This window comes from Acipenser ruthenus, chromosome 48 (assembly GCF_902713425.1).
Source record: "Acipenser ruthenus chromosome 48, fAciRut3.2 maternal haplotype, whole genome shotgun sequence".
Taxonomy (NCBI): Eukaryota; Metazoa; Chordata; class Actinopteri; order Acipenseriformes; family Acipenseridae; genus Acipenser; species Acipenser ruthenus.
The window spans coordinates 3,278,074-3,305,283 of record NC_081236.1 but is presented as its reverse complement, the minus strand read 5'-3'; the positions used below and the strand labels follow the sequence as shown (position 1 = coordinate 3,305,283).

General features: G+C 39.9%; 1 protein-coding gene and 1 long non-coding RNA gene across 3 annotated transcripts; one reads left to right on the top strand and one right to left on the bottom strand.

The window, feature by feature from the left end:
• The first annotated feature begins 2,565 nt into the window (after window positions 1–2,565).
• Window positions 2,566–25,835, top strand: LOC131721229 (uncharacterized). Of its 2 annotated transcripts, XM_059014666.1 has the most exons (16): window positions 2,566–2,700; window positions 3,228–3,296; window positions 3,931–4,089; window positions 8,730–8,993; window positions 9,104–9,227; window positions 10,218–10,383; window positions 11,384–11,552; window positions 11,842–11,921; window positions 12,361–12,422; window positions 14,679–14,893; window positions 15,243–15,487; window positions 15,604–15,665; window positions 16,186–16,333; window positions 16,613–16,702; window positions 19,561–19,940; window positions 25,332–25,835. In XM_059014666.1, exons 1-13 carry the CDS (start codon window positions 2,667–2,669, stop codon window positions 16,199–16,201), a joined length of 1,665 nt encoding a protein of 554 aa, XP_058870649.1. In that variant the 5' UTR covers window positions 2,566–2,666; the 3' UTR covers window positions 16,202–16,333; window positions 16,613–16,702; window positions 19,561–19,940; window positions 25,332–25,835. The 2 variants fall into 2 exon arrangements, with proteins under 2 accessions (XP_058870649.1, XP_058870650.1); XM_059014667.1 differs by lacking the exons at window positions 14,679–14,893; window positions 15,243–15,487; window positions 15,604–15,665; ... (2 more) ...; window positions 19,561–19,940; window positions 25,332–25,835 and adding an exon at window positions 12,840–12,899 and having other exon boundaries at window positions 2,568–2,700.
• LOC131721230 (uncharacterized) lies at window positions 24,616–25,383 on the bottom strand. Its single transcript, XR_009319898.1, has 3 exons — window positions 25,261–25,383; window positions 24,911–25,053; window positions 24,616–24,686 (listed from the first exon to the last, which is right to left on the bottom strand). It is a non-coding gene; the product is annotated as an uncharacterized LOC131721230 (long non-coding RNA).
• Window positions 25,836–27,210: the final 1,375 nt, after the last annotated feature.

The window sequence follows — 27,210 nt, the reverse complement described above, 5'->3', positions numbered from 1 at the left end:
GAACAAGTTATTTATTACTTTATTATTTTTATGTATTTATTTTTGACGTTGTGATGTTGACATGCACTAAATATTAAATGTGTTATTTTGCAGAGCATGTAAGGGCCAAATTTCCTCACGTGGAGGATTCAGCCATCAAAGCCTGCTTGGCCCACAAGTTGCAGGATGAAAGGGTTCTTAAAAAGAAAAGGCAAGATCCATCCATCCATCCATTATCTGTACCCGCTTAATCCTATAGAGCAGTGGTTCTCAACCCCAGTCCTGGGGACCCACAAGTACTGCTGGTTTTTGTTCCAACTGAGCTCTCAATTACTTAATTGAACACTCAATTAAACTAATAATTTGCCTAATTAATCACTTGTTTTAATACTTTAATAATACTGATCACAACTACCAGGCACTAGTGTGGCTGCCAATGTGTGCCTGGTGAGTATATGTGTAATGCTTATATTTGTGTGAAAATTCACATGTGAACACATTTAAAAGAACAACATGTGACTGCATGTGAACAGTCACACAAGAAAGCCCCAAAAGCTTGTGTGAAAATTCACATGTGAACACATTAACAATTAAACATGTGAATTACCACATGTGACCAGTCACACAAGAAAGTCCGAAAACCTTACTCTCATCAGCCAGTGAGAGAGGAAACCGTACTTCCTTGCGCCAATAGGGACCACAATGAACGTTACACTGACAGGAAACCAAAAACTTTTCAGAGCTCAGGATCAAAATCTCAGAATGAGGACAATGAAGATGAATGATGGCCTGAAAAATCTAAAAACTGTCCCCCGAGAATTCTCAGCTGGCTGACTTCACTTTCAAAATACTGCTGGTCTTAACTGATCGTGTAGCACTGATGACTATTAACACAACACGCTTGCAAACTGAAGGTTGCAGGTTCAAATCTCATGTACTACCAGACCTTTTTTCTTATTTATATGAAGATTTTTTTGCAGGCAACCATTCCATTTTAAAACAGAAATAAACAATATAAATGAATAGACGCCACAATAAGTGCGTTCCCCAGTATATTTCCATGTTGACAAAATACGTTAATTGTCATTAAACTTGGATGTCCTGTAATAGACATATGCGTGGATAAAAGTGCCTGGGGTCTGCAAAAAAAATACGTTGGAAGAAAAAGAAGACAACAACGAAGAAGATGGACATTTTTACCTTTGGTGATTTATTTCTCTTACTGTTATGACAGGTATTTACTTTTTTTTTCAACATTTCACGTTAGAGTGTTGAGAACTACAAATTAAATGTGGAATGGTGCTTTTTGGCTGATTTTCTTTTGCTGCGCCAATACCTTGAAAACACGTAAAGTATCCGTGCTGTATAGATAGTCACTGGCAGTTCTCGCACTGCGCTGTAACTTGGCGTGAGGAACTACCGTTTCTCTCGATATATTTTATTATTCTGATAAAGGAAAACCATGTTTCAGTGTTTAGCAGGTAGACCATAATAGTTACTACTCCCTTATACCTTGTTTGTGCCTATGAAAGATATGGAATAATGTCAGTAATGGTATATATTTGTTCATATATAGTATAGTACATACATGACACCAGTGTGTAAATACATTAAAAATACATTGTAAATATAACATTAGTCTATACAATTGGTACATCATTGTAAGTAGCACTTGATTCTGTTATTTATATGTAATCTATATATTATGACTATAAGTTACTCAGTATATGTTTACGTAAAAAAATACATTAGAAATATAAATCCTGTAATAAGGCATGTTTAAAAAGTCATTGAAAATATATATTTTTCTGTATGGGAAGGTTTGAAGTAAAATGTAAAGCAAATGCTGAAGTTAATTATACATATATTTTTTTTTTTTTGCAAACTTAAACTGGAAACAGACAACCAATTTCTCTTAAATGACAAAAACACAAGTTCGGATCCTGGTTGTATTGCCTTTGGTGCTCCCGGGGTTGGAGAGGTGGGATTCAGCTTAGACTGTTTCGCCTCACCGCTCTGCGGTGACCCCTACTGGCCAGGCACCGAGTGAGCTTGGGAGCGGAGATTTGCAGGGCTGGTCTGTCCTCCAGAGGCTGATAGCCTGCAGACATCCGTTCTTGAGTTCCTGGGAGTAAAAAGAAGGCGATTGGCTCGTGCTATCAGAGGACGCCTCGGGTTCCTGCCTGAGCTGTGTGGGAAATCGCCGCGGTGAAAAAGAAAAATAATAATAATAATAATTGGGCATTCCAAATTGGGAGAAAATCACGGGTAAAAGTAAGTGGCGATAATAAATTAATAATAATACTAAAGAAAAAAAATCCACGACAAACAATACAAAATGAGAAGTTGCTGCAAAGTTGCACAAATAAACATTTACAAGACCCAATGTATTGCATATCATGCATATTTTCAGACAAAGATGCAAAACACCGAAAACAACATAACGTACCCTATTTGAACGGGCGTTTCCCTGCTTTGTTAGCGGAAGTGTTTAGGCATGCGCACTGTGTAGCACATTGGAACACGTATCTGAAAGTAACACTACACACCTGTATGCTTTGTATAAACAATATAGTGCAGCATGTTTGCTTCTGCAGCGGTTTCGGTTTCACATCAGATATTGTGCATTATGTGCTGTAGTAAACTGTCGCTCTATTCTCAGAAATCAAAATCCACCCCTTTCTGGAATGCTGGACTTGATATCAATTCTGAAACCAATCGGTATGGTTATTTTCATCATTATCATAAAAAAAAAAAAAAAAAAAAACACCCCTATTTGTTTTGCATGATGTAGATTTCAACAGTATTAAAGCTGCTGAAATCTTAAGATTTGTACAAGTAGAAACCGAAAGTGATCCGAGTTACAGCCAGGCTCGGAAGAACATGTTTGCAGCGCGCGCCTTTGCATCCATCTTTTCGGAGACGTGGATTTTACTGTCTGTAAAATAAACTAAACATTAACTAAACGTGTGTATTTTTTCATGTAGTTTAGTCTATCGCCCAGGAACCGCCTTAAACTCGAGCCGGTAAGCGAGTCTGTCTTTCTCAGGTGTTTCTGTTGATTTGTTTAAACACATGATAGCAGTAGTCGGTACAGTGGTTTTGTTTTACTGCGCTTCCTGTATTGGTGTCAGTTTAAACAGATGATAGCGGTAGTCGGTACAGTGGTTTTGTTTTGCTGTGCTTCCTGTATTGGTGTCTATTTTGTTTTTCTCCTATTTCAACTCTGCTTCTTGGTGTTTTCATAGCGGAACGCTTTACTCAACTCGCATGTGAAACAGACGCGTTCTACAAGAAGATGACGTCGAGTGGAACCAGTAAACAAAAACAACTTCCTTTAGATTAGGATCTCACGGTGGTGGAGCGGCATACAGACAGCCTGCTAATACTTATTAGGACACCAGTGTCAGTCAGACAAGCATGACATTAAGTCTCCGACACGCTGTAAATTCAGAACTAGAGCCATGAGTAACACTGTTTACACCTGAGAAATGTACCCTGAGATTCTGATACTCCCAATAGCTTGTGGTAAACTATGCCGAGTCCAAATGATTGTCAATATATTGATGCATAGGGAATGTCTTCTTGTGTGTTTAATATAATGTGTAGTTCCCGCCATGGCCACGAGAGGGCGATGGAATTGCAACACAAGCACAGTGTTGAAGGCATGAGATCAGATAGAGGATAAGCATTGTTAATCCGGCCCTGCATAGATGTATTTAAGAAGTGAATACACCATGTGTAGCATGTCTCTGTGTAAGGGATGTGTCTCTTTGGTGAGGGGACTGCAAAGCTGAATTGCTTACAGGCAGGGTACCTGGAGGTTTTATTGCACCCCCCCCCCCCCCACACACACACACAGCAGCTGAACAAATTACAAAAAAAGTTTTTTTTTTTTTAACAAATAATTATAAAAGAGTTGATGCTTAACTGTGATTTGTAATGTTTCAGGTCTCAGTACAACAGAGGAGAGAGATGTCACAACGCAGAAGGCCTGCTGTCTGATCAGCTTGCTGGTGGAAAAGGGGTGTGATGCATGTGGAAAATTCATCTGCAGACTCGCAGAGAGGGACCCCAATCTCTACAGGACTCTTGGGCTGCATTGTGACAGTGAGAACCTCACTTATTATCCTCACTGCACTGGGTATGCTGATCCCCAGCAGGATATAGTGGAAGTGCCTGTACATACATCACAGTCTGTCACACCTCAGAACCGCTTGTCACAAGTTATTGAGGGTGTCAGAATCTGTGGATGTAAGGAAATGCCATCCATATGTACTGTATATGTCAGACTTGGTTTTACATTCAGTGGGTCAATTGCAATGAACAAAAAGCTGCAGATGATCCTGTGGTTAGTACTTCAGGATGACACTGAACTAGTGTGCTAGTTAGCACCAATTGGAACGAACCAAAAAATTCCAGATAGTCCCCAGGTGCGGATTAAAAATGTTCCCAATTGCAACGAACTCCAGATGACTGCTGCCCCCTAGATGTGCCTGATATACAGTACTAAATTAAACCATCAAACTCTTTAGACCAAGTACAAGAGTTACCGTAATAACTCAAAGTTAAAATGAGAAACCTCATTAAAACCACGTTTTCTGAAACAAAACCATTCATAACACCGACATCAAATATATACAATACAGAATATTTAGCAAAGCTTTCAATTTTTAATAAGGCGTAAAATATAATTAAATAAATAACGATACACTTGTATTAATCACTCCAAGGTCGCTAAATGTAAACCATGAGGGTGGAGATTGTCTTTAGCCTACATGTCAGCTGGTTATTAAGCGGTCTCCTTTGTAAGCTGACACCCTGGGATCCTTCAAGAAGCTGCTTGATGAGATTCTGGAATCAATACGCTACTAACAACCAAATGTTGTATATTCTAAGTGTGCCTCATTGTTCCAGTATTTCGATTGGTGCAAAGATGTTTGGTGACAATGGTTTCGTTTTGTGTGCTCGAAGGGTACAGTCTGGCCGAGTGACATCCAGATATTATTGCATACAATGAGGAGGGGTTTAAAAGGCGATATTGTTTACCAAGGCGGCAGTCAGAAGACTGATAGAGTTGCTGGAACCCCGGCTGCAAACTAGAGGAAGAGGAGGGCCTCCTAATGACCCAGTATTCAGGTTTTAATAGCTATGCGGGTTTATGCCAAGGGATCCTTCTTGCGTGTTTGTTGGGGGGGGGGGGTCTGATTAGCATCCACGAAAGCACCGTTTGCCATGTTATTCACATGATCTCAAATCTCATAGAGGCACTTCATGAACGCTACGTCGTCATGCCCAATGAAGAGGAGCAACGAGATATTTGCACTGCATTTTATTCTACATCTGGAATACCTGGAGTTATTGGGGCCATAGGCCATAGACTGCATTGGCATTTTTCTGTATCATGACAAAATGGCAAATTTGAATTGAACATCAATATATAGTACTTTTATGAGATTACTTCACATTGACAAACATTTAAACGGTATTGTGACAGTCGAGTCACCTGTGCGAGTAACTGCATTGTAAGACCAAGAGAAACGCCGGCACAGACGTGTAGGATTTATTAAACACAAAGCAGAAAATAAACAAACAGGTTATGTGACGCTACCAACGATGGTAACACACAGAGGACACATACAGAAGACATGCAGGCAGCAAGTCTCAATCGAGCGCCCGTCTGTAAACACTCATTTGATCAAACATAACTCCAAAAAGCACACAAAACAAACCTTTTTCCACATATAAATTACACCAACACTAAGAACATAAGAACACAAGAAAGTTTACAAACGAGAGGAGGCCATTCAGACAATCTTGCTCATTTGGTTGTTAGTAGCTTATTGATCCCAGAATCTCATCAAGCAGCTTCTTGAAGGATCCCAGGGTGTCAGCTTCAACAACATTACTGGGGAGTTGGTTCCAGACGCTCACAATTCTCTGTGTAAAAAAGTGCCTCCTATTTTCTGTTCTGAATGCCCCTTTATCTAATCTCCATTTGTGAACCCTGGTCCTTGTTTCTTTTTTCAGGTCAAAAAAGTCCCCTGGGTCGACATTCTCAATACCTTATAGAATTTTGAATGTTTGAATCAGATCACTGCATAGTCTTCTTTGTTCAAGACTGAATAGATTCAATTCTTTTAGCCTGTCTACATTCGACATGCCTTTTAAACCCGGGATAATTCTGGTCGCTCTTCTTTGCACTCTTTCTGCTACAGGTATGTTTAAAAGAAAACAGTAAAGAAATGAAAAAGGAAAGAATGTACACTTACATGCTGAATGCAGTAATTACACGTCCTTTCTCTTGAAAAACCACCCAGCGTAGATTGCTCCTTGCGCCCGTTGCCTGGTTGCAGTTTGTGTGAAGATGACGGACAGGCAATGATTGCATTCGTCATGCATGATTCGTACTACAATAGGTCATCTTTGAGTTAGCGTTATCTTTGAATTAGTCCACCATGGTCTTTGTTTTCACCAAGAGAATAACACACTTGACACTGGAGAAAGTTCAGTGTCGGTCAGTACTGAGATTGTTGTATCCGGGTCGATCTTGTACGTGATCGTTCTAATAGGCCTAATTTGCATTGAAAAAATCGGTTCATGCTGTTGGGATCGTTAAACGTGTGTTTGTTATAAGAAGGGTTCGTTATAGTGAAGTAAATCCTTTGAACTATAACAAAGTGTAATCAATGTGTTTGTGAGCGCAGCCCGCACTGAGGTTTGGAGAGAGTCTTGATCCTCTGCTGCAGACTAAACCTGAGCTTCAGCTGATCCCCAACTCATTTGTTCATTGCAATTGGAACTAACTTAATCCGCAGCTGGGGATGATCCTCAGGAAAGTACCATGCTAGCTAGTCCGCAACTTAGTACGCTTGATGCGTACTAACTCCGAATGCTTGTTGCAATTGACCCAGTATGTCTAGAGAACAACTTGTTCAATTTTGTTGAAACTTGGTGTAACAGGGGTGTTTTGTTACTATGTGGGTATCCGCTGAGAGACAAGAGATGATTGAAAATGCTGCTTAGATGTCCAGGTTTTATTAATAATCACAGGCAGTTGTTGTTGGCCGCCACTAGGATACCAGCAGTGGTATCTCTAGTGCGGGAGGACACACACACACAAAAATAAAATACAGTGAGAAAAAACAGCTATTAAACAAAAGCTGGCCAAACATGGGCTGAGTGCTGCTCCCACTAAAAGGGAGGTCGTGCTCCAGGAACCTTCTCTCTACACAAACTAAATAAACTATGGAGGGATTAAAATCCCCTCAATTAACACACTGTGGTCCTCGGTCATGCACTTGGTTCCCACTCCCTGGCTCTCCGCACAGTCATGAATCCTCACGCTGGTACACAGACTAAGAACAAAGGACTGGCTTTCCAGCCCCTTTTTAAAAACGTGTGGCAAGAGTTAATTGATAATTAATTATTCAATTACACCTGACCACCTGCTGCCCATTAGATTTCAATTAGGCAGGGAGGGGTCTAACCTCCCAGCCCTGCCATATATAGCACACACTTTGTTTTTGCAAATATAGTAGTCTCCAGCTAAGAGAAGACCCCTCGGGAAGCAAGCGAAGTGTTCTCTTAGCCGAAGTGTTCTCGAAGACAAAGTTGACCACGACACAATATAAATAAATAAATAAATAAATAAATAAATAAATAAATAAATAAATATTTATTACTTGTCATGACATATGTGCATCAGCATATGAAATGAACAGAATACGTATGCGAAAAGCAGTAGGCAAGTGTATGTTAATAAACTATATTGATGCACAAAAGAATTGCAACACTCAGGTCTAATGGATTTAATCAAATATTTTAAACATAGATATCAAACAAAATCACAGAAAATGTGAACAAAAATACAGATCAAAGAATCATGATACTGAAGTTTTCAGTATGAAACATGACACACTGTAAAAATGAAAACATTACAAAGTTAGTGTCGGGTATGACCTGCCTGAGGCATAGACCTGATCAGCCTCTGGATAGACTGCTGCGGGATGTTCCGCCACTCTTCCTGTGCAGCTGCAGCCAGCTGGCGATGGTTGGCTGCTTGCGGTTGTCTCCTGTGGATGGCACTGGCGAGTTGGTCCCACAGATATTCTATTGGACTCAGGTCAGTAGAACATCTGTGGGAACATCAAGACCTCTGCATTGTTTTCTTGAAGTCATGCAATTGTAATCCTAGCACTGTGTGGTCTTGCATTGTCCTGCTGGAAAATCGACAATTCTGGATTGGCTTGCAGGAACGGAAAAACTGTTGCCTCAAGGACTGCGTCAATGTATTGCTGAGCAGTAAGGGTGCCCTCAATCTGCACCAAAGGCATTCTTCTGTTAAAGGAGATTCTTCCCCACATCTTCACATTTCTACCACCCCACCAGTTGGCTTAAACATCGCAACAGTCAGCATAATGCTCACCACAACGTGGTGGGCCGGTGTGGTGTCCCTCTGCCTTCCAGGGCATGGCCTGTCCGTCACAGAGCCGGTTTCCTGGTTTCTCTGGATTATTCTCCCCTGCTAGAATATTGTTTAAGGAATGTCATAACCTGTTACACAAGTGACCCCCCAAAACCCCTAATTTCCGACAAATCCCTCAGCAAATAATACAAATACAGAGGGTATACAGAGGCATCTGTGTGTCTGTCTGTTTCTACTTCATCATGCTAGCTCTAATATTGTCTTTTCAACTGGCAGTGGATGAATATCACTGACATGATTGTTCTGATTTGTAATGTTTCAGGTAGGATTCTGTTCCGTATGATTCCGAAGTACATTAAGAGTGCTGCAGTACTCGAGGGGCTGCTGAAGGACATGCAGGAGATGAAGCAGCTGAGTGATGGAGAGGTGGAGAAAGTGAAGAAACAGGCCAGCACACAGCGCATGACCTCCCACCTGACAAGCATGGTGATGAAGAAGGGGGATCCCATCAGAGAGAACTTCCTCTCCAAACTCGCAGAGAGGGACACCGAATTCTACAGAAAATGTAGTCATGATTTGGACCCAGGTGAGACCCTCAATCATTATACACTGCAAATTTCCTTATTCACAAAAACTTTTATTTTTCTGTAATAAGAAAATGTGTACATGCATGTGTGATTTGTGATGTTGTTTCAGTTTGGAGGCTAAGGGAGGTGCAATCCCAGTTTGCCAACAGAGTGAGTGATGCCGTGATCGAGGGGCTACTGAAGGACATGCTGAAGATGAAGGTGCTGAGCGATGAGGATGTGGAGGAAGTGAGGTAGGCTCAGCTTCCTATTCCATTGTAATGTCTGGATCCCAGTATCTGTGCCAGCTATATAAGTATAAGGAATGCAGCAGCTCAAAAGGGAGAAGGGTTCAGGTAAAAAAATATATATCTTTACTGTTTTGTATTCATTTTAACATGTAGTCAATTACAGGACAGCAGCATGCATATAAGAAAGGCTATTAGACACAAGCATGTTACTAAGGAGAGGTTGAGAATGTCTTTCATTTTGGTGTTTGCCTATTTCTGTTTTTCACACCACACAAATACTGTTTTTTCTTTTTTAATGCACTTTTGAGAAGTGTATTTTAATGTTTGCATGGTACACACAGTTTGCATTATTTTTAAGGGGATTCAGTATTCAGTGGGTTTTCCTACTGAAAGAATAATAGTAGTTAAAAGTCAAGACTGGAGGGTGCCTGTGTGGCTCTCCTGGTAGAAGCATAGCTGCATGGTGAGCAGGGTGAGTCGTACATTGCAGGCTCAGGTCCTGGACGGTCTTTTCTGGGGATTCCGAAGGGAGCGTTGGCTATGGCGCTCCTGTGGATTAGGGAGGCTAAACCATTGGGGGACTGTTTCTCCTCATCGAAATACATCGAACCCTGCTGGCCTGGTGCCCAGTGAGCTCAAAAGCGGACACCTGCAGGGCTTGCCTTTGTCCTCCAGAGGCCGGTAGCTCACTGACATCCACTCTCGAGTTCCTGGAAGCTGGCTCGGTCGTGGGATCGGGGGACGTCCCTTCAGTTCTCCTGACCTGTGTGGGGAATTGCTGCGGTGAGGGGAAAAATTGATTGGACATTTCAAATTGTGGAGGAAATCGGGGCTAAAATAATTGGGCACACTAAATAAAATAAAAAAATCAAGACTGGAATACACTGTAGTTACTATGAACATGTGCATTACAGATTGATTTCTCTATATATGAAGGCAGCTTGATAGTGTGCATCCTTAGCTCTTCCACATTTCTTTATTATTCTGTTTTAGGGATGCTCCCCAGAATACCAGGCTCCAGTCTTGGTTGGTGGAGCAGATCAACAGTGGGCGGTACCCTGGTCTGAGCTGGACTAATGAGGCACTAAAACAGTTTCGAATCCCATGGAAACATCACCACCGGAAGGACTCGACACCTGAGGACAGAATGATATTCAAGGTGGGTTGACGCTAATTTTAAAGATAAAAGATCTGTGATAGTTTGAACCTTCACCCCTGAGGGCAGCTATTGGTATTTAAATTTTCAGGAGTGATATAGTTAATGCAGCAGCTCAATGCCCTACGAGGCGAGGGCTTGTGTAGGAAGCCGTCAGGGGAACAGAAAAATATTTAACCCTTTACAGTGGCTGCCGTCAAACAAAATCTTGGTGGCCTGTTAACACTGCATTGTTGTTTAATGTTTAGCAGCATACATTTTTTAGGTTTTAAATGTTAAAGCGAACACACAAACAGCAAAATAAATAAAATAATAAACTTACCACGCAGGCTTAGCAGCGCTGAATGAAATCATCATCGCTGTCTTCCGATGCAGAGCTATCTGAGTCACTTTCAGTCCACCTTCTGTTTGGTTCAGAAAATTGGGTCTTGAGAATGCTGTCTACAGTCGTGTTAGCACGAAAATAAAAATAGCGACAAAACTTTTTTCAATTGCAGCATCCACGGCTCGGACAGTTTTTGTTTCTGAACTACTACTATGGGTTTCTTTAAAACACAGCACAATACATTCCCACAGTCCCCCAGTGACCTGATGATGCAGGACAAGAACTTCCGAATTTAGTCACGTTAGGATATAACACAGAAGTTTCCTTTGGCCTGGGTCAGTCAGGGCTGGCCAGCACCAGCCCCGGCCCGCAGTTGAAATGAAGCATAAGTTATCCCAGGACTGAAAGTTTGGTGAGGTCAAAACTGCTTGCTTTGCACAAAACTGTGAAATTAAAAGGCACTGCACTCCACTGAATCAAGAGGTCATTATCAGTGGGTGTAGCTGATGTTTCTGGTGATCCGTAAATGAAATACTGGGACCTGCTTCGAAGCCATGAGAAAAAAGTAAACAGACCGAAAGTATATATTATATTAGAAAATGAGGAACATTTTTTAAATAAAAGTAGCAACTACAAAAGAAAGAGTGTTTATTCTCAGTCTGTTCACTTTATATCTAGGACTGGGCAGTGGCGACAGGTCGTTACTGGGAGGGTATTGACAAGCCCGATCCTGCTGCCTGGAGGAGGAATTTCCGGTGCGCTCTGGCTAAAGACAAGATCCTGGTGTTGCGTGCTGATCACAGTCAAGATGCAGTCGATCCACACAAGATATATCAGATCGATAGCAGTAAGAGTTTGGGTGTCTTTTTTATTTATTTATTTATTTATTTATTTATTTAACCATTTTTAAATCTAATTAAATATGGTGAAGAAAGACAAATGATCAGCTGTAGATCTGGTCCCTCAGTCTCTCACAGATTATTATCTTGCACACTTTGTTTAGGACTGTACATTCAGCCATTACTCAAGATTATAAGCAGCAGTTTTCTGTAAAAGTGTGTTTCCAGTTTTTCCTCCACTTGTATTTCCTTGAGTTTTTCTCTTGTCAATACTGTGTTTTTTGCTTTTTTATGCAGACGCAGATTCCAGATTGGAAGAAAGAGGCAGGCTGCCATCTCTCCTAAACGAACATTTTAGCAACCGCTTGTCCTTTAAGGTAGAGTAATCTCCCTCTTAACATCCCACATTCTCCTGCTCTATTTCTCTCAAGGTCTGATATACAGTGTAAGCAAAGACATAAAAACGGCATTGTCCAGTAAAACAGAAAGCATGCTGCCTTGCTGCATTGCTAACAGCTAAATGGTGCATATTACATTTAAGAGACAGTCCTATTTAAATTATGCGCACTGCACAATATTTTCCCCCATTGACAAGCATTGCACTCGATATTAAAAATGCTGGCTGTCTGCAGGCTAGCATGTATGACTATAAGCATTTATTTTTTGTTATATCCTATTTTTGCATATATTTTGCACAAAATGTCATTTGCATCAATAGGGCAAACTCCGTTCAATCAGTGCTCTTATTCACAGAGGAGGCAAGCTTTACACAATTGTGTGAAGTATATGTGAACCAAGGTTGTTTATCTGTTTTAGATCACAGAATTCATCACATTTCGACCTACAATACACCATGAGGGATACCGTAAATACTACAGGTAAAGTATGCATTAAAAATGTGTTGTATTCCTTATGGACTGAAAAGCTAGTGTGAGAAGCTGTATACCCAAATGTTTAAGATGTGCATATTTCCTCATGTTTGATCATGCTTGTGTCATACACATGGGTGGAAGTGGCCAGTGGTCATTTTGACTGAAACTCATGGGGCAAAACCAATTCACATAATATACATTTTATAAAAAAAAACATACACAATCTCTGCTTAACTCAGATGCCTTAAATACAGAGTTCGTACAGTTTTTCTGATACACATTCCAAGGATATAATTCGTGGAGTTTGTTATGCAATTTCCAATGTGGATAACTAATAACCAACTGTAAAAATAAAGCTTTGCATGAACAGTTTATTTAACTGTATAACAACAACAATCTAAATTATACTCCCTTTGCGTACAGATAAGCTGGACCAGCAGACTTTATTATTCAGTAACACTGAGTCAGTTTTGGTATCTATAGGTGAGTGCTTCATTCTAAAAGCTGTACAACAATTCAGTGTTTTAATAAATGTCAGAAACAATAGTCCAATAATTTTGTCCCTCAAGCATAGGCGCCTAACAGTTAAAAAGTGTGGAGCAACGTGAAGGATTACCTGCCGAGGGTAGAGGCGCACATTTATTTATTTTATAATTTTTATTTATTTATTTATTTATTTACAATTACAAAGCTCTAAGAAACCAAGCAAACCTTGGTGTTGTGAAGTTCTGGTTTTAGTAATTGTAAACCGACAACACTGGGCAGGTGTTTCAGTATAACATGTTCAATATGTACTTACTGAGCATTAATTACAAATACATGCAAATAACACCAAATAGCACAACCAGAAGCAATGGCATCTCTGCACAGTGCTGCACCTAGAATTCCCACATGGAGTTTATCCAGCTCATCCAGAACTCTGCTGCCCGCCTGGTGTTCTCTCTGCCTCGCTTCGCCCACGCTACTCCACTACTCCGCTCGCTCCACTGGCTCCCGATCACCGCTCGCATCCAGTTCAAGACTCTTGTACTAGCCTACAGATGCCTTGACCAGACTGCACCCAGCTACCTCCAGACCCTCATCTCTCCCTACACCCCCACTCGACCTCTCCGCTCCGCCTGCACTAGAAGACTAGTTCTACCTCCGCTACGCTCCCCTGCCTCCAGAGCCCGCTCCTTCTCCACCCTTGCACCGCAGTGGTGGAATGACCTTCCTACAGATGTCAGGACTGCCCAGTCCCTGACCACATTCCGGCGCCTCCTTAAGACTCACCTCTTCAAGCAACACCTGTAGAACTCCTCTGTTTGTATCCTGGGACACTATCACCCTTCATTTAAATGTGCTTTATTTTGCTCTTATCTGCCCCCTATTTTACTGCATTTTATCCTGTACTTCAGAGTACTGTAATCTGCCAAGTGTTTAACCTGTAGTATTTTGTATTTAATCATATCCTGATGTAACTGTCACTATTTAATCATATCCTGATGTAACTATCACTATTATCTGCTGTATTATTGAATTGTTGTTTGTCACACTTGAACAAAAGTTATTGTATTTCTTGCTCTTATTGTATTACTTGTATTGTAACACTTGAAATGTATTTGCTTATGATTGTAAGTCGCCCTGGATAAGGGCGTCTGCTAAGAAATAAATAATAATAATAATATTAAAGGAAAGTGTTAATCAAACAAAGAAAAGCAAGTACTGTTCTTTTGAAGGTAAGCATTCCCTAAGTAAGGCAGTTCAAAATACTTGCCATGTCGGTGTTCATGTATGGTATGCTTTATTGTGTGCTTATTTTATAAATGTCAGACTATGGGCGTCTTCTGAATGACATTTTTTTTTTTATTATTCAATTACATTTTAAACCGTTTAAAGGGAAAACCGTAACAAAACACTAATGTGTATACACAGAGCAAAACAATACAGGGGCAAAATATTATAGGCTGCCCGCCCTCCCCCCCCCCCCCCCCCGTGCCATAGGTCTCAATTAAGTTACAGTTCAACAGGAGAAAAAAAAAAAAACTCTAAAAGGTCACAAAAAGGTACATGCGTAACCATTTTACAGTTGTCCACGATAAAAAATATACCCCCCCCCTCCCCCCTTCTGATTTATTTGCCATTTCTATACGAGTCATAGGAATGGACCTGGGTGAGGCCATTTTGACAGAATTTTGTCTACATATGGAAAACTTTCACCCACAGATACAGCACACCGGGACGCTAGCAATCGTTTTGTAAATGTTTTGTTCTGACGTCTAGGTTTTCGTTCAAGAAAGAAGGAGAATACCAGTGTGAGATCACAGCTCTGATTTTTGACGTGGCGTCTCCAGCTGAAGTTGTGTATGGGACTGAGCAATGGGAGAAGTGTCCCCTAGACCAGAGCTCCCTGCTTCCTGCCGGCCCGCTGTATGATATAAACAGTCCAAGCGGAGCACTGAAGCAGCTTTCCTTCCCACATTCGGAGTGCTCCCCTGGTCAGTGGCAACTTGAAATTGCTGAAACTCACGCTATCTTAACAATTTGTTATTTACAGTCCCTGAACTCAAATACATGAGAGGGAGCGAATAACAAGCATGAGAACAAGCAGACATGTGTCTAAAGCAGCCACAAAAGTGCAGTCCTGTTGGTGACTATCAGGTAAAACTGTAGCACATGTCACTGCAGATGAGAAAGAAGCCCCACATTCGCTGGTATATTATTTCAAGAAATCCTGCATTATGTTTTAGAACCAGCAGTCTAAAGATTTCTTTTTAGTGGCATTTTTTGTTTTGTCTTTTTCGGTTTAAACTTAAACTCCTTTCATCTTTTTTTTTCTTTTTTCAGAAGATCAAAATCACTTGATGGTGGCACACTACAAGAATGAAAATGTTGAGATGATTAAACCAAGCGAAGTGACAGAAACTCACATCAAGATAAAAGTGACAGAAATGTCTCTCTTTGGTCTCGTGAGAAGACTCCTGAACTATAAAACTCAAAGTAAAGCTCAGGTGCTTCTGTTTCTCAGGCAGCTGACTGAGATAAAGAAGCTGAATGTTTTCTTGCTCTCCTCAAATGTTGTTTTAGATGATGTAAGTAAAAGACTGGAGAAGCTCAATATTTTCAATACTATTAAATGTAGTCATTCGTTTTTTGACCCGCTCTTGCTATTCCAGGTTTAATGAACACTTTTTTCACCCCTTCAAAGGTGCAAGAGAAACAAAAAGGCAGTATTTTCATTGAGACAAGTTCAGTTCAGTACAACCAGACGTAAGCTAAGCTTTTAACATTTACTTTATATAGACTGGCCTTCTGAAACACAAAGCTGTTTGTAATGTAATATGCCACGATGTAAAATATAAGCATTTGAGCTGATATTTTTCACATGTCTAGTGCAATCCATAACCATTTTGACATTCCCACAATTGTAGTTCTGCAGGTTTTATTTTCACCATGACCTGACATGGCAGACACAGTATTACCATTCCAATGATATATCGATTGGTTCTCATGGTTTAGCCCTGAGTGGGTTCTGTGTGGGATATGCAAAGAAAGCTTTCCCCAGTATACAGTACTTTACTAAATTGAATGGTAACATGGAATTGATCAAATCACTACATGGTAGCTCATGTGTCCTCCAATAACAAAATAACAGCAAAAGCATTTGTCACAGGATATACATGTTTGCTTTTCTGATTAGGTTGGGTAATAAATACTATGTGTAGGAACTTGAACACAAGTAGACCAAAACTAAACCTTATAAAAGATTTGTTTCTCTTCACTTTTACAGACGTATGATTTTGTAAGAGACTACGGTCCCAACTTCCCCCCAACATTTGAAATCTTTTTGAACAATGACGTAAAAGGTCTGACTCTTGAAGTTTTCAAAAGCACCAGAAGGGATGCTTCGGTCTGGTCTCGCAGAGTATTGCTTGATGGTAAGAGGGTTCATTTGTAATTAAGTGACCTAAAAAACTAACAATAATTAAATTGCCAGCTTTTGATAATGCCATGCCTGAATTTGAATTCATTAATAACTATTTTAATTAAGTGAATCTGTTCAACTGGAATTTCTTTGTTTTTCAACTGGAAATACAAATGTGGAAAACTTCAATAATGTTATTATTAAATGTAAGTGATTTTTTGAAATGTAATATCTATACACATATACTCTAAACCAGTGGTTGGCAATCTTTTCAGCTCAAGTACTTTCACAGTGTTTCCAGCAGGGACGGCCAGGTGTACCAGTGACTATGTGCAATCTGAAACGGCTGTTGTAAAACCGAGACCTACCCCATTACAAGCAGGTTTGTTGTTTCTGTACTCACTTGTATGATGCCTCATTCTGCTGAATGGTTAATCTATGCAGCTGATGATTGTAATGATATCATTACATTTTTCTGAGCAGTACACTTCCTAATTACAGTCAGCATTTCTGCGTTCTGCTTTCACGTTTCTTAAAATGGTCAGTTTAAGGAATAAAGCTGACCCTGCTTTAGTACAAGACTCACGCTACATTACTGTTTTCATTGGTAACAGTATTCCAAAATTACCGTGCTTGCTTCTTTGGCTTAAGAAATATTATCAGCTCGTCATCTAACTGGGGAATCTACTGCACAATTAAATCATTCTTAAACTCCTGAGGGTAAACAAAACGTTGGGTTATTGGAGTTCACAAAGATGACTTTTCAGCTTGGTACGGTGACCTTTTCACTTTCTTTTTTGTTTAATTGTTGAGCTTTTTACTGCATCACAGCCCTTCATTAATTATTTTCTTTATTTTAAGTTTACAAGGCATGTTGTTAATGCATGTGTGCAACACACAAACCTGAAGTTTATTTTTCTTAAATGCAGCTGCTCATTTTAAGCAATTTTTTTTACACAACAGTACTCACTCACTTTTGTTCACCATCATAACTGTTGCATGAAACTGGGGTTCCCGTATTCTGCTGCACTTAGCAGTAGCAAACACATTTTGGTATTCGTCTATTCATGACTGATAGTAAAAAGCCACAAATGTTCAGTACAAAAGCTTCAAACTTTACCTAATCAGGACAGACCTTTTAGTTTGTTTGCTAGTTTTGTTAATACCAGTAATATCCAGCCATGAAAAATGAAGAGGCACTATTAGAAGAGCACCAATTAAAATACAGAACAGATCATTTTATTCCGCCGCATTCATTCTGCATGTTGAAGTAGAAAGAAGTCTTAGTTAATCGACTTGTTTTTATTATTTTCTCCCCAATTTGAAATGCCCAATTATTTTTTTAGGTTCAGCTCACCGCTATCACCTCTGCGCTGACTTGGGAGGGGCGAAGATGAACACACGCTGTCCTCCGAAGCATGTGCTGTCAGCTGCCCGCTTCTTTACACTCTGCAGACTCACCGTGCAGCCGCCTCAGAGCTACAGCGTCGGAGGACAACGCAGCTCTGGGCAGCTTACAGGCAAGCCCGCAGGCGCCCAGCCAGACTACAGGGGTCGCTGGTGCGCAGTGAGCCGAGGACACCCTGGCCGACCTAACCATCCCTCCCCCCGGACGACGCTCGGCCAATTGAGCGCCGCCCCCTGGGAGCTCCCATCCTCGGTCGGCTGTGGAATAGCCTGGACTCGAACCGGCGACGTCCAGGCTATAGAGCGCATCCTGCACTCTAGCGAGACCTTTTACTGGATGCGCCACTCGGGAGCCCCCTAACTTGTTTCACTTTTTAATAAAAATAGTCGGCAAAAAACATATTTAAAGGCAGGTACATTCATCAGGAAAAAACAAAAAAAAAAAAACTAAATATATTTTAAATACCAATATTGCATTGAAATAAAGACAAAACATCAATCAAAGCAACTGCCTATACCTGCCACTCAGGAAAGGAGAGAAGTGGGGGCTACAAAGACTCGACATACTGTAAGTAAATAGACACAGTTTAGCACATGCTGTCGAGCTGCACACTGTTGACTCAACTTGAAACAGCCATGTATACACATGGCCTATTCACAGAGCCCAGTGCTTGGGACTCGGCTGTGGCGACGCCGCAGAATCCCTATATATATATATATATACAGTATATATATATATATATAATATATAAGGCATATTTATGTATAGTACGTTGGTGTCTGTCATGGACAAGCCACCGAACCCCTGCCTACAATGACCTAATAATATTCAGAAGCTTTAATATTGTTACAATGTGTATAATCCGGGTCCACTGAACTGCATTTTACAAGCCGCTTCCACTAAGCGGTCTAGCATTGGAATAATAATAAGCAGAATTCGCTAAATTGCGATCTACCAAGGGAATGCATTATTCTTTATTACTAGGCTGATATGTACTTCTATTTAATCAACATTTATTACTTTGCCTCACCTTGTAAAAAAAGTCCCTAATTGATTGTTTGGAAGCCATTCGAACACGTTTAACTAACAGCTCTGGGGGTATGAACTGAGTCGTACGGTGTCTCTGTAGTCTGCAGTGACAGTACAAGATTCCGAAGAGCACACAGGCTGTAGATATCAGCGGGACTTGGGAATGCATGTATACACACAATGAGGGATGAAATGCATTTTATTTTGCGGCAAAACAATGTGTAAAAGAGTCTAAATAAATAATTAGTATGATTTTAACCGAGGCCCGTGCCTTGGGTGCCTCATAGCTGGCAACGGCCTTGTGTGTGTGTGTGTGTGTCTCTCTCTCTCTCTCTGTATATTTATATATATATATATATATATATATACTGTATATATATACATATATATATAATGTATATTGTACGTTTTATTTTCTCAGGTTTCCCTGGTAAGTGGCAATCACTTTTCTTTCAACACAGGTTAACACACCCTGTTGGCTATCGCCTACACCACATAGTTAAGACAGGAGACCTATATTAATAGCCAAAGAAAACCCTGCTATTTTGTACCCCTGTATTTACAAATGGAAACAAAATACAATAGTGAATACTATTAAGTGACCCCATTAAAAACTCCCATTGCATCAAGGTTTGAATGTACTCCCAGCTAACTTCAGGACTCAAACATCCAGTTTTAATGCAATCTCTATTTGTTTTGCTTTTTGAATACAGACACAAAAAAACATACACATTAACTACCAGGGCTGGAGTATTCTTGCTGTATTTTGAGTGCTGGATTAATGATTGCTTGTTGTGTCTCAGGTGAGAGGTTGAAGGCTCTGCGTTGCTGTATTTTGAGTGCTGGATTAATGATTGCTTGTTGTGTCTCAGGTGAGAGGTTGAAGGCTCTGCGTTGCTGTATTTTGAGTGCTGGATTAATGATTGCTTGTTGTGTCTCAGGTGAGAGGTTGAAGGCTCTGCGTTGCTGTATTTTGAGTGCTGGATTAATGATGGCTTGTTGTGTCTCAGGTGAGAGGTTGAAGGCGGTGCGGACAAGGCTCATCGAGGGGCTGAACGCCTCAGTAATCCGGGACCTGCTAGATGACATGCTGCACATGAATGTGTTGAACGATGGCGAGGTGGAGAGTGTGAAGGAGGGGCAGACCTGCACCAAGGACAAGGCCAGCTGCCTGATCGACATGGTGAGGAAAAAGGGGACTTCCGCAAGCGAGAAATTCATATACAAACTTGCAGAGGGGGACCCTGCCTTATACGTCACACTCGGGCTTCACAGGCAATCAGTCGACTAAGAAGTGAATAACTGCTTATAATAGATACTTCAATATAAAACCCTAGTCCATCAAAACAGAACTAAAAAATAACCCTCTGATATCTGGCCTATTCTAAATCCAGTGTCACTGCACACTATTGTCTCCATAGAAAAGCATTAGATTGTATTCAACCTCCAGTCTTGTAGGAATAGCTAGGGTTTCATTTACAAGGCAGGGTGAACTACACTATAATAATGTATCCTCCAAGTTTCACTGAGAAGGCTCTTAGAAATGCTACGACAATGGTAAATGTTTGAAAAAGATGGTTTTACCATGGAGGGGAACCCAGGCTTTCCGCTAAACACAATACAACTCCAGCAGCGAGTTCAAATAGCCAAATAAAATGTATCAAAAACAAAAGCATGTATGCCTAATAAATTGTGATTGATTGATTGGTTTCATTTACAAGGCAGGGTGAATTATCCTAATATATTCTCCAAGGCCTGGACCAAATCAAAACATTGACAACCCTCTAATCACAATTTACACAACTGTATTTAATAGTGTTTTCTTTTTTTTCTGTAAGAATCTTATTTCTTCTACTCATAAAAGCACCCGCCATGAAATTCTGAGTTGTTTTTGCTTATGAGTTATAACTAATACTTTTGTACTGTGGGCTTTTTGAGACTTAGATGTGTTTTTTTATAGAAACGTTTTCATACTAACTTTTGAACTTGATAACATTTAAAATTCATTTAAAAATCCAATTGATGTCTATGATTAATATGTTTTTGTGACTAATTTGAAGCTATTAAATATGATTCAATATCAACTAGAGCTATTAATCAAATGTATTCATCTTGTTACACAATTGATTTATTAAAATGTTTAGATATACTGTTACTTGATTACTTGATTGATTACTGTCTTGTTCACTGTCATCTTAAAATAACGTTAGGATATGTTTTGTTGAAAAAGAATATGTTTTTGACCAATTCAGATTTTGCTGCTGATGTTTTTCTTTTCAAAAGGTTTTCTTTCAGTTGTGCTGCAGCAGCACTGTGCGTTTTATTATTATTATTATTTCTTTTGGGAGGGGGGGGGGTGGGGTTCGGGTGTCTACTTCACAGTCTTGCACCAGGGCCCAGTAAATCCTAGCTCCGGCACTCATGCAAAGTGAGACACCTGTTATATATTCCACCCCACAGAACCTTGTCCACTCCCCACAATATCTCCCAGGTTATTTGGGAGTTGATCTAAAACTGGGCACCATATGTTCAGAAAGACCCCTCATCCTCCCTCAATACAGCACTCAGTCTTTCAAGGGGGAGGGCTTTAACAATCTACCCGTACCACTGATTGACAGTCGGTGGGTTGTATCAAATCCAGTTTATCAAAATGCAATGGAGAGGAGTTCTAATGTCCTTTTTACATTCGGAGCAGGTCGGTGAGATCCATGGGTCTATTTTATGAGATATAAGGTGTTTTATGCACACGATGCTAAATCTTATGCTTGCTGTATTGCACAAGCCGTCTCTTCAGGTGATCCACCCAGATCCCTCTTCCAAGATCCAGGACCCCATTGACATTACAGATAACACAGGAAATCACTGAGTAGAAAGGAGACATGCATTTTTTGGAATTCATCAATTTTAAAAGAATATTGTCCACGTGGGTCAGCACAGGTAATCCTGGAGAGAGCACACTATTTGTATGTAAAAAAAAATGTCTAAACTGTAGAAAACCATAAGTTTTTACTTGGAATATCATATTTATTTTATCATATACATATACATTATTGTATCTATCATAAGTTGGCAATACACAAACTGTTTTCAAAATCAAAAAAATGAAATGAATAAATGGAGACCGAAGGGATATGTTACTGACAGTATCGGGTGATGAGGTCTCAGGCTGGTGCGGGGCTGTTTTCTTATTTATTGACTTATAATAATGGGATGCTGTGTCAAAGTGGTGAATGGTTACAGATGTGTGCAGTGCAGAACGGATACAAAATACACAGACAATGATTTCCAGGTGCAAGGGTGTTTATTGTTTTTACAATGTCCAGAGCCTTAGGGCAAACACCTGTAAATAATAAATGTTGGAAGTGATGCAGCGGCCTGTATCACTGTGTTTGTAATCCTCGGATTTGACCCGAAACCTATAACACAAAGTCCCGTTCTTTCCTCACCCACACGTAACACAGAACACAAAGACACAGTGTTATTTAAGTGCGTGAAACTAGTGCTCGTGGTGAAACAGAGAAGTGCTGGTGTCCGGGTTTGTTGCTGGCCTGCGGCTGCAGCTCCGGATAGTGTTAGTAGTCTTTAGAAACAAAACAAACAAACACAACACTCACATTTTATTTATCACTGCAGTCTCCTTCTTGATTGTTCTAACCATTTACAAAGGAACAGATCACTTACGCTATGTCCAGTATTTATATCCTCGCTCATGACCCCTAAGTTAACGAGCGCATCCGCTCCTCCAATCCTCGGAGGCCACACCGTTTACCATCTGGGTCATTGGGTTTGGATACCATAGCCCCACCCCTTTCCTAAATGACCGACTTCCACCTACCCTACGGAATAAATTGTCATGCCATTTAGTTAAGGGTAATCTGTTCTTTTTACACAGTGCCCTCACAGGTCGAGAGGGAGATCTAACACCAAGGATCATTTGATCTCTGTCACATATCCCACCGTTCAGAGTGGAGCCGAAGGAACACTCGCTTAAATCTACCTTTCCCATTACTCCCCGCTCCTGGGAAAAATAATCTGCATTTTGGTGGTCTTTCCCCGCACGGTGTACCATGTGGTTTTGGGGATTGCCGCATCCACCAAGGCCTGGAGCTTAGTGACAACGGGTTTCATCCTGCCGTTCCCCATTATAAATCCCAAATATTGTGTCTCTTTCTTGGCAAACACACATTTTTGCAAGTTGGCTGTCTCGCCAGGTGGATCTGTAAATCACTACATCATCAATATACGCTGCCGCATATTCACGATGTGGATGTAAAACCTGGTCCAACAGTCTCTAGAAGGCAGCGGGTGCACCATGTAGCCCAAACGTAAGTTAAATCATAATGGTAATAGGGTATTTGTATTGTGATGTAATGTTTATACTAACCACTCACTTCCGGTAGCTCATGAATATTAATATAAAACCGTCTACATGTCTTTTCTGCACACATACAATGTGCCTATTTGGCCAGTAGGGGTCATTCATTACTATACCAATAATAATTTGTAATTAAGTATAACTACCATAAATATAAAATGTTCTATGTCTATGATAACTACCAATATAGCGTTTTTCCAAAAAGTAAGAAGTTAAATTACCTTATAATAATAATAATACTAATGTATGTATTTGGCTGACACTTTTATGCAAAGTGACTTACAGGGGTACAATTAATTATTTTTACATACAAATTCTGCTACCTATTTATACAGTTGGATTTTTACTGTAACAATCTGGGTAAAGTACCTTGCTCACGGATACAGCAGCAGTGTCCCACCTGGGATATAACAGCTTCAACATTTGTGTAACTTTCCATTGGAAATGATGGGGCTAAATATTCTAAGAGCTGTATCTTTAAAAAAAAAAAAAAAGTGCTATACTAGGATTTTAATAAGAACATTTAAGATACAGAAAAGCATGATATGAAACCAGTGTTATCTTGCATAAACTAACAATTACAACGTTAAGGATTTTTTCCTGTAAACCTTCCTTTGACACCTTTAATCCCCCTTACTTTTTTTCTGATGAAAGAACATACCATTACAATCTTCAAGTGGAGTGTGTTTGTCCTGATGGAAAATTGCACAAGTTAATAGGGAGTAACTTTACTTTGTAGGGAGGAAATACACTAATCAATCCATTGGTCATCATCTTTAAAATCCTCCTCATCATCCTCCTGCTCCTCATCCTCATCCTCATCCTCATCTTAGGCTGTGCTTGACCTACCACTTCACCTTGGGGAACCTTGTCTGTGCAGCTTCATAATAAGTAACATAAATGTTCTCATCTTTTACAAAGAGAGATTTTATGTAAGGGAATAGAGAAAGAAATGTAATAATGTATAATTTTAAATTATAGTTGATTGTAATAGAAATATAATAGTAAGATACATAGGAAAAGGAACATATTATTATTATTATTATTATTTAGTTATTTGGCAGACGCCTTTATCCAAGGCAGCTTAGTGTTTTTCAAACATTAAAATACAATATACAATATATTTATTTTTCACCAAGAAAGCAACAATATGTTTGGAGGAAGAGAGAAGAATTTAAGGAAAAGTTCATCCTGCCCAGCGTTAAACATGGTTGATGTAGTGTGATGGCATGGGCTTGTTTTTCTTCCTCATGCACTTGGAGACCTTTGTATTCCAGAAGGATCCATGAATCCTGGAGGTTGTGTGGTTATGGTTATGAGGCTCACATGGCAGTTTTCACTCACCCACCCTGCAATGAACTTCATTGGCAGATATGTGTGGTCATGTACCACACTGCCGCAGTCGTCAAATGGTGAAATTCCCACATCAGGTTCTAAAATTCTCCTTCCAGACGGCACTCGAACAAAGTCTGTCTTGTCCTGGGCGGTTAAATTTCCTGTTGTTCCTCCTTGAACACTGCAGCGTGTCACAAGGTGACGGAAGGCAGCCTTGAACTGTCCAGCCGACAGTAAAAATCAAAAACAAAATGATACAATCCACAATAGGTAAAAGCTCAATTTTCAAACATTTTGTATTGGCTGCATGCTTTCACAAATGCATACGTCTGAAATTTGCTTCACAATTACATGAAGCAAAATACGTAGAATAATATATATCATAAGAAACAAGCAAAAACTAAAACTCAGAGTAACAAAATGGCAGTAAACATTGACATTACCCAATCTCCGAACAGCGTTAAAGAACAGCTCCACATGGTCTTGTCTGACCTCGTAGGTCAACACATACTTCTGCTTAGTAAGAGTTTCTGGAAGCAGCTGTAGCAGTGAGATAACTACGACAAATCCTGTGGTAACTGTATGTCTGGGAAACATAAGCATTATTACACCACCTATCTTACAGACATGAAAAGCCTTACAGAAATCACAAGGAGGTAACACAATTTTACACTGTCACAGTGCCATGGAATTAGAAGCAATCGCTACACAAATGTATCAGGCTACAGTTCAGGTATCAAATTCATATTCACTATATATGTTTTATATCTGTAAGTCATAAATGATAATTTACCTTGCTGTGCAATAGTTTGGCTTGTTGTCTTTTGTCTTTAAGGATAACAAATAGGCTCTTGTTTCCTGCAGAAAACCACTGGTGCTATGATGTGGCGGAGTGCAGCTTGTGTCCTCCAGTCCCTGGGTTTCTGTGGTTGAAGACATCAAACAGTCGACCCACAGTCTAAAAGAAAAACAGAAAACAAACGTTATATAGTACAAGTCACAATTACCACACGCACAACACAACGACCCCATTCACCTTCCTCAATGAAATGTACAGTTGGCATACACCCAGAGAATTTAGATTTCAGATATAATTTATTGAAAAAGCTTGTCACAAATGCAACATTTAAAATCAATTTGACAATAAAATCTGGAAATACATCTTTGAGGTTAGCAATTAAATCTGCAAAAATAAATCTGGGTTTTGTCCAAATAAATTATTTATCTATGACCAAGATACTCGACACCGCCTTTACTTCGTTCTGTCACACTGCGCACAAAGGGTTATGGGATAAGGTGAGAGGTCGGGAGAAATGTGCTCAAAGCACATTGCGCAATTTGATTATATCGCTTTACTCAAAGACCAAAGAAGCTGTCTCTTCTTATCTGTTTCGTTCTTTGCTTGCTTGGTATTTTTTCCATTTCACAATTTGAGAACAATGATTTGCTCAAATCCTCTAATAACCATTTCTTCTTTTTTGTTTCGTTCTTTGCTTGTTTGATATTTTCCGTTTCGCAATTTGAGGAAAACAATTGCTTAAATTTTGTTCTTTGAGAATTTGTAAATTCACAAATTGCGAAATGGATATACTATATATATATATATATATACACACACACACACACACACACACACACACACACACACACACACACACACACACTGACTGTATTTTGTTTTCACATAAGCACTCTGAAATGAACGTTCTACAAAATATAGTCCTATAGCTCTGTGAAATGAGTGTACAAATCAGCGCTTTTAAAACTGTATACATTTATTTGAATGAACTGAGAATAAATATGGGAAAAAATGATTGTGCAAGTGTTCTTGCTGAAGATGTGATCTTGCTGAAGATGCTGACTGAACGTCTCTTGCAGCAGACAGTGCTTGGCCAGGTTTTGCGTTGTACTTCATTGATGTTCCAGTAACTTTTAAGGCTACTTCCACATCGATAAGCAGTCACAGACATTTCCCTTCTTTGTAAACTAGTGCTGGACAATAACTGGACCTAAATGAATGATTTGTCAAAATACTGATCATATCTGTAGCACCTGCACCACTTTCACCTTGACTGAACCAATTCAATTAAAACAAAATCTTGTTCAATATATAAGCTTTTCTTCTTTTTTACTCACTTTGAGTGAAATTGTTAATACACTCGTGAACATATAATAAATTGGTCCAAACTAGTTCAGTTTCAAAGCTCAAAAGTGTGTTTTTCACCATCATCCAACAGCTTTTTGTTTCCTTTATGAATCTGGGATTAAATGGAGGCACACAGTTTGCTGCCTGTATGTCAAAGGTACATTTTTACATGTACATATAGTGGATATACCCTTTCTGTCCACTTTATTAGCAGCTGTCTGCCCCATTGGATCTGGCATCGCCTTGATGTAGGGCATGTTCTCCTGGTATATCCTGGATCCCTTGATTACTGAACAAATTCTGTAGGTTACTTAAGCACTGCTGCAGATCAAGTGCACCCAACAATGCTGCACTTGTACCCTGATGCAGATGACAATGCACCCATGCCCAGTGCCAGAAGCAGGGGCAGGAGCATGACAGAGACTTCAGGCATCTTTCATGGCCACCACAATCCCCAGATCTCAATGACGAATGATGCATTCATCACTCCAGCTTGTTGAGTCTATGTCACGTCAAGTCAAGGCTGTGATTACTGCAAATGTATTTTCAACTCGATACAGGGTGCAGGTCCTAATAACATGTCAGGGTAAAGTAGGT

Bases quoted from the DNA above. Each gene is read 5' to 3' on its own strand.
- LOC131721229 (XM_059014666.1), top strand. From the start codon at position 2,667: ATGCTGGACTTGATATCAATTCTGAAACCAATCG. The intron at 3,297-3,930 runs GTAAACAAAAAC...GTAATGTTTCAG, and splicing joins GATGACGTCGAGTGGAACCA to GTCTCAGTACAACAGAGGAG. The intron at 14,894-15,242 runs GTCAGTGGCAAC...TTCTTTTTTCAG, and splicing joins ACATTCGGAGTGCTCCCCTG to AAGATCAAAATCACTTGATG.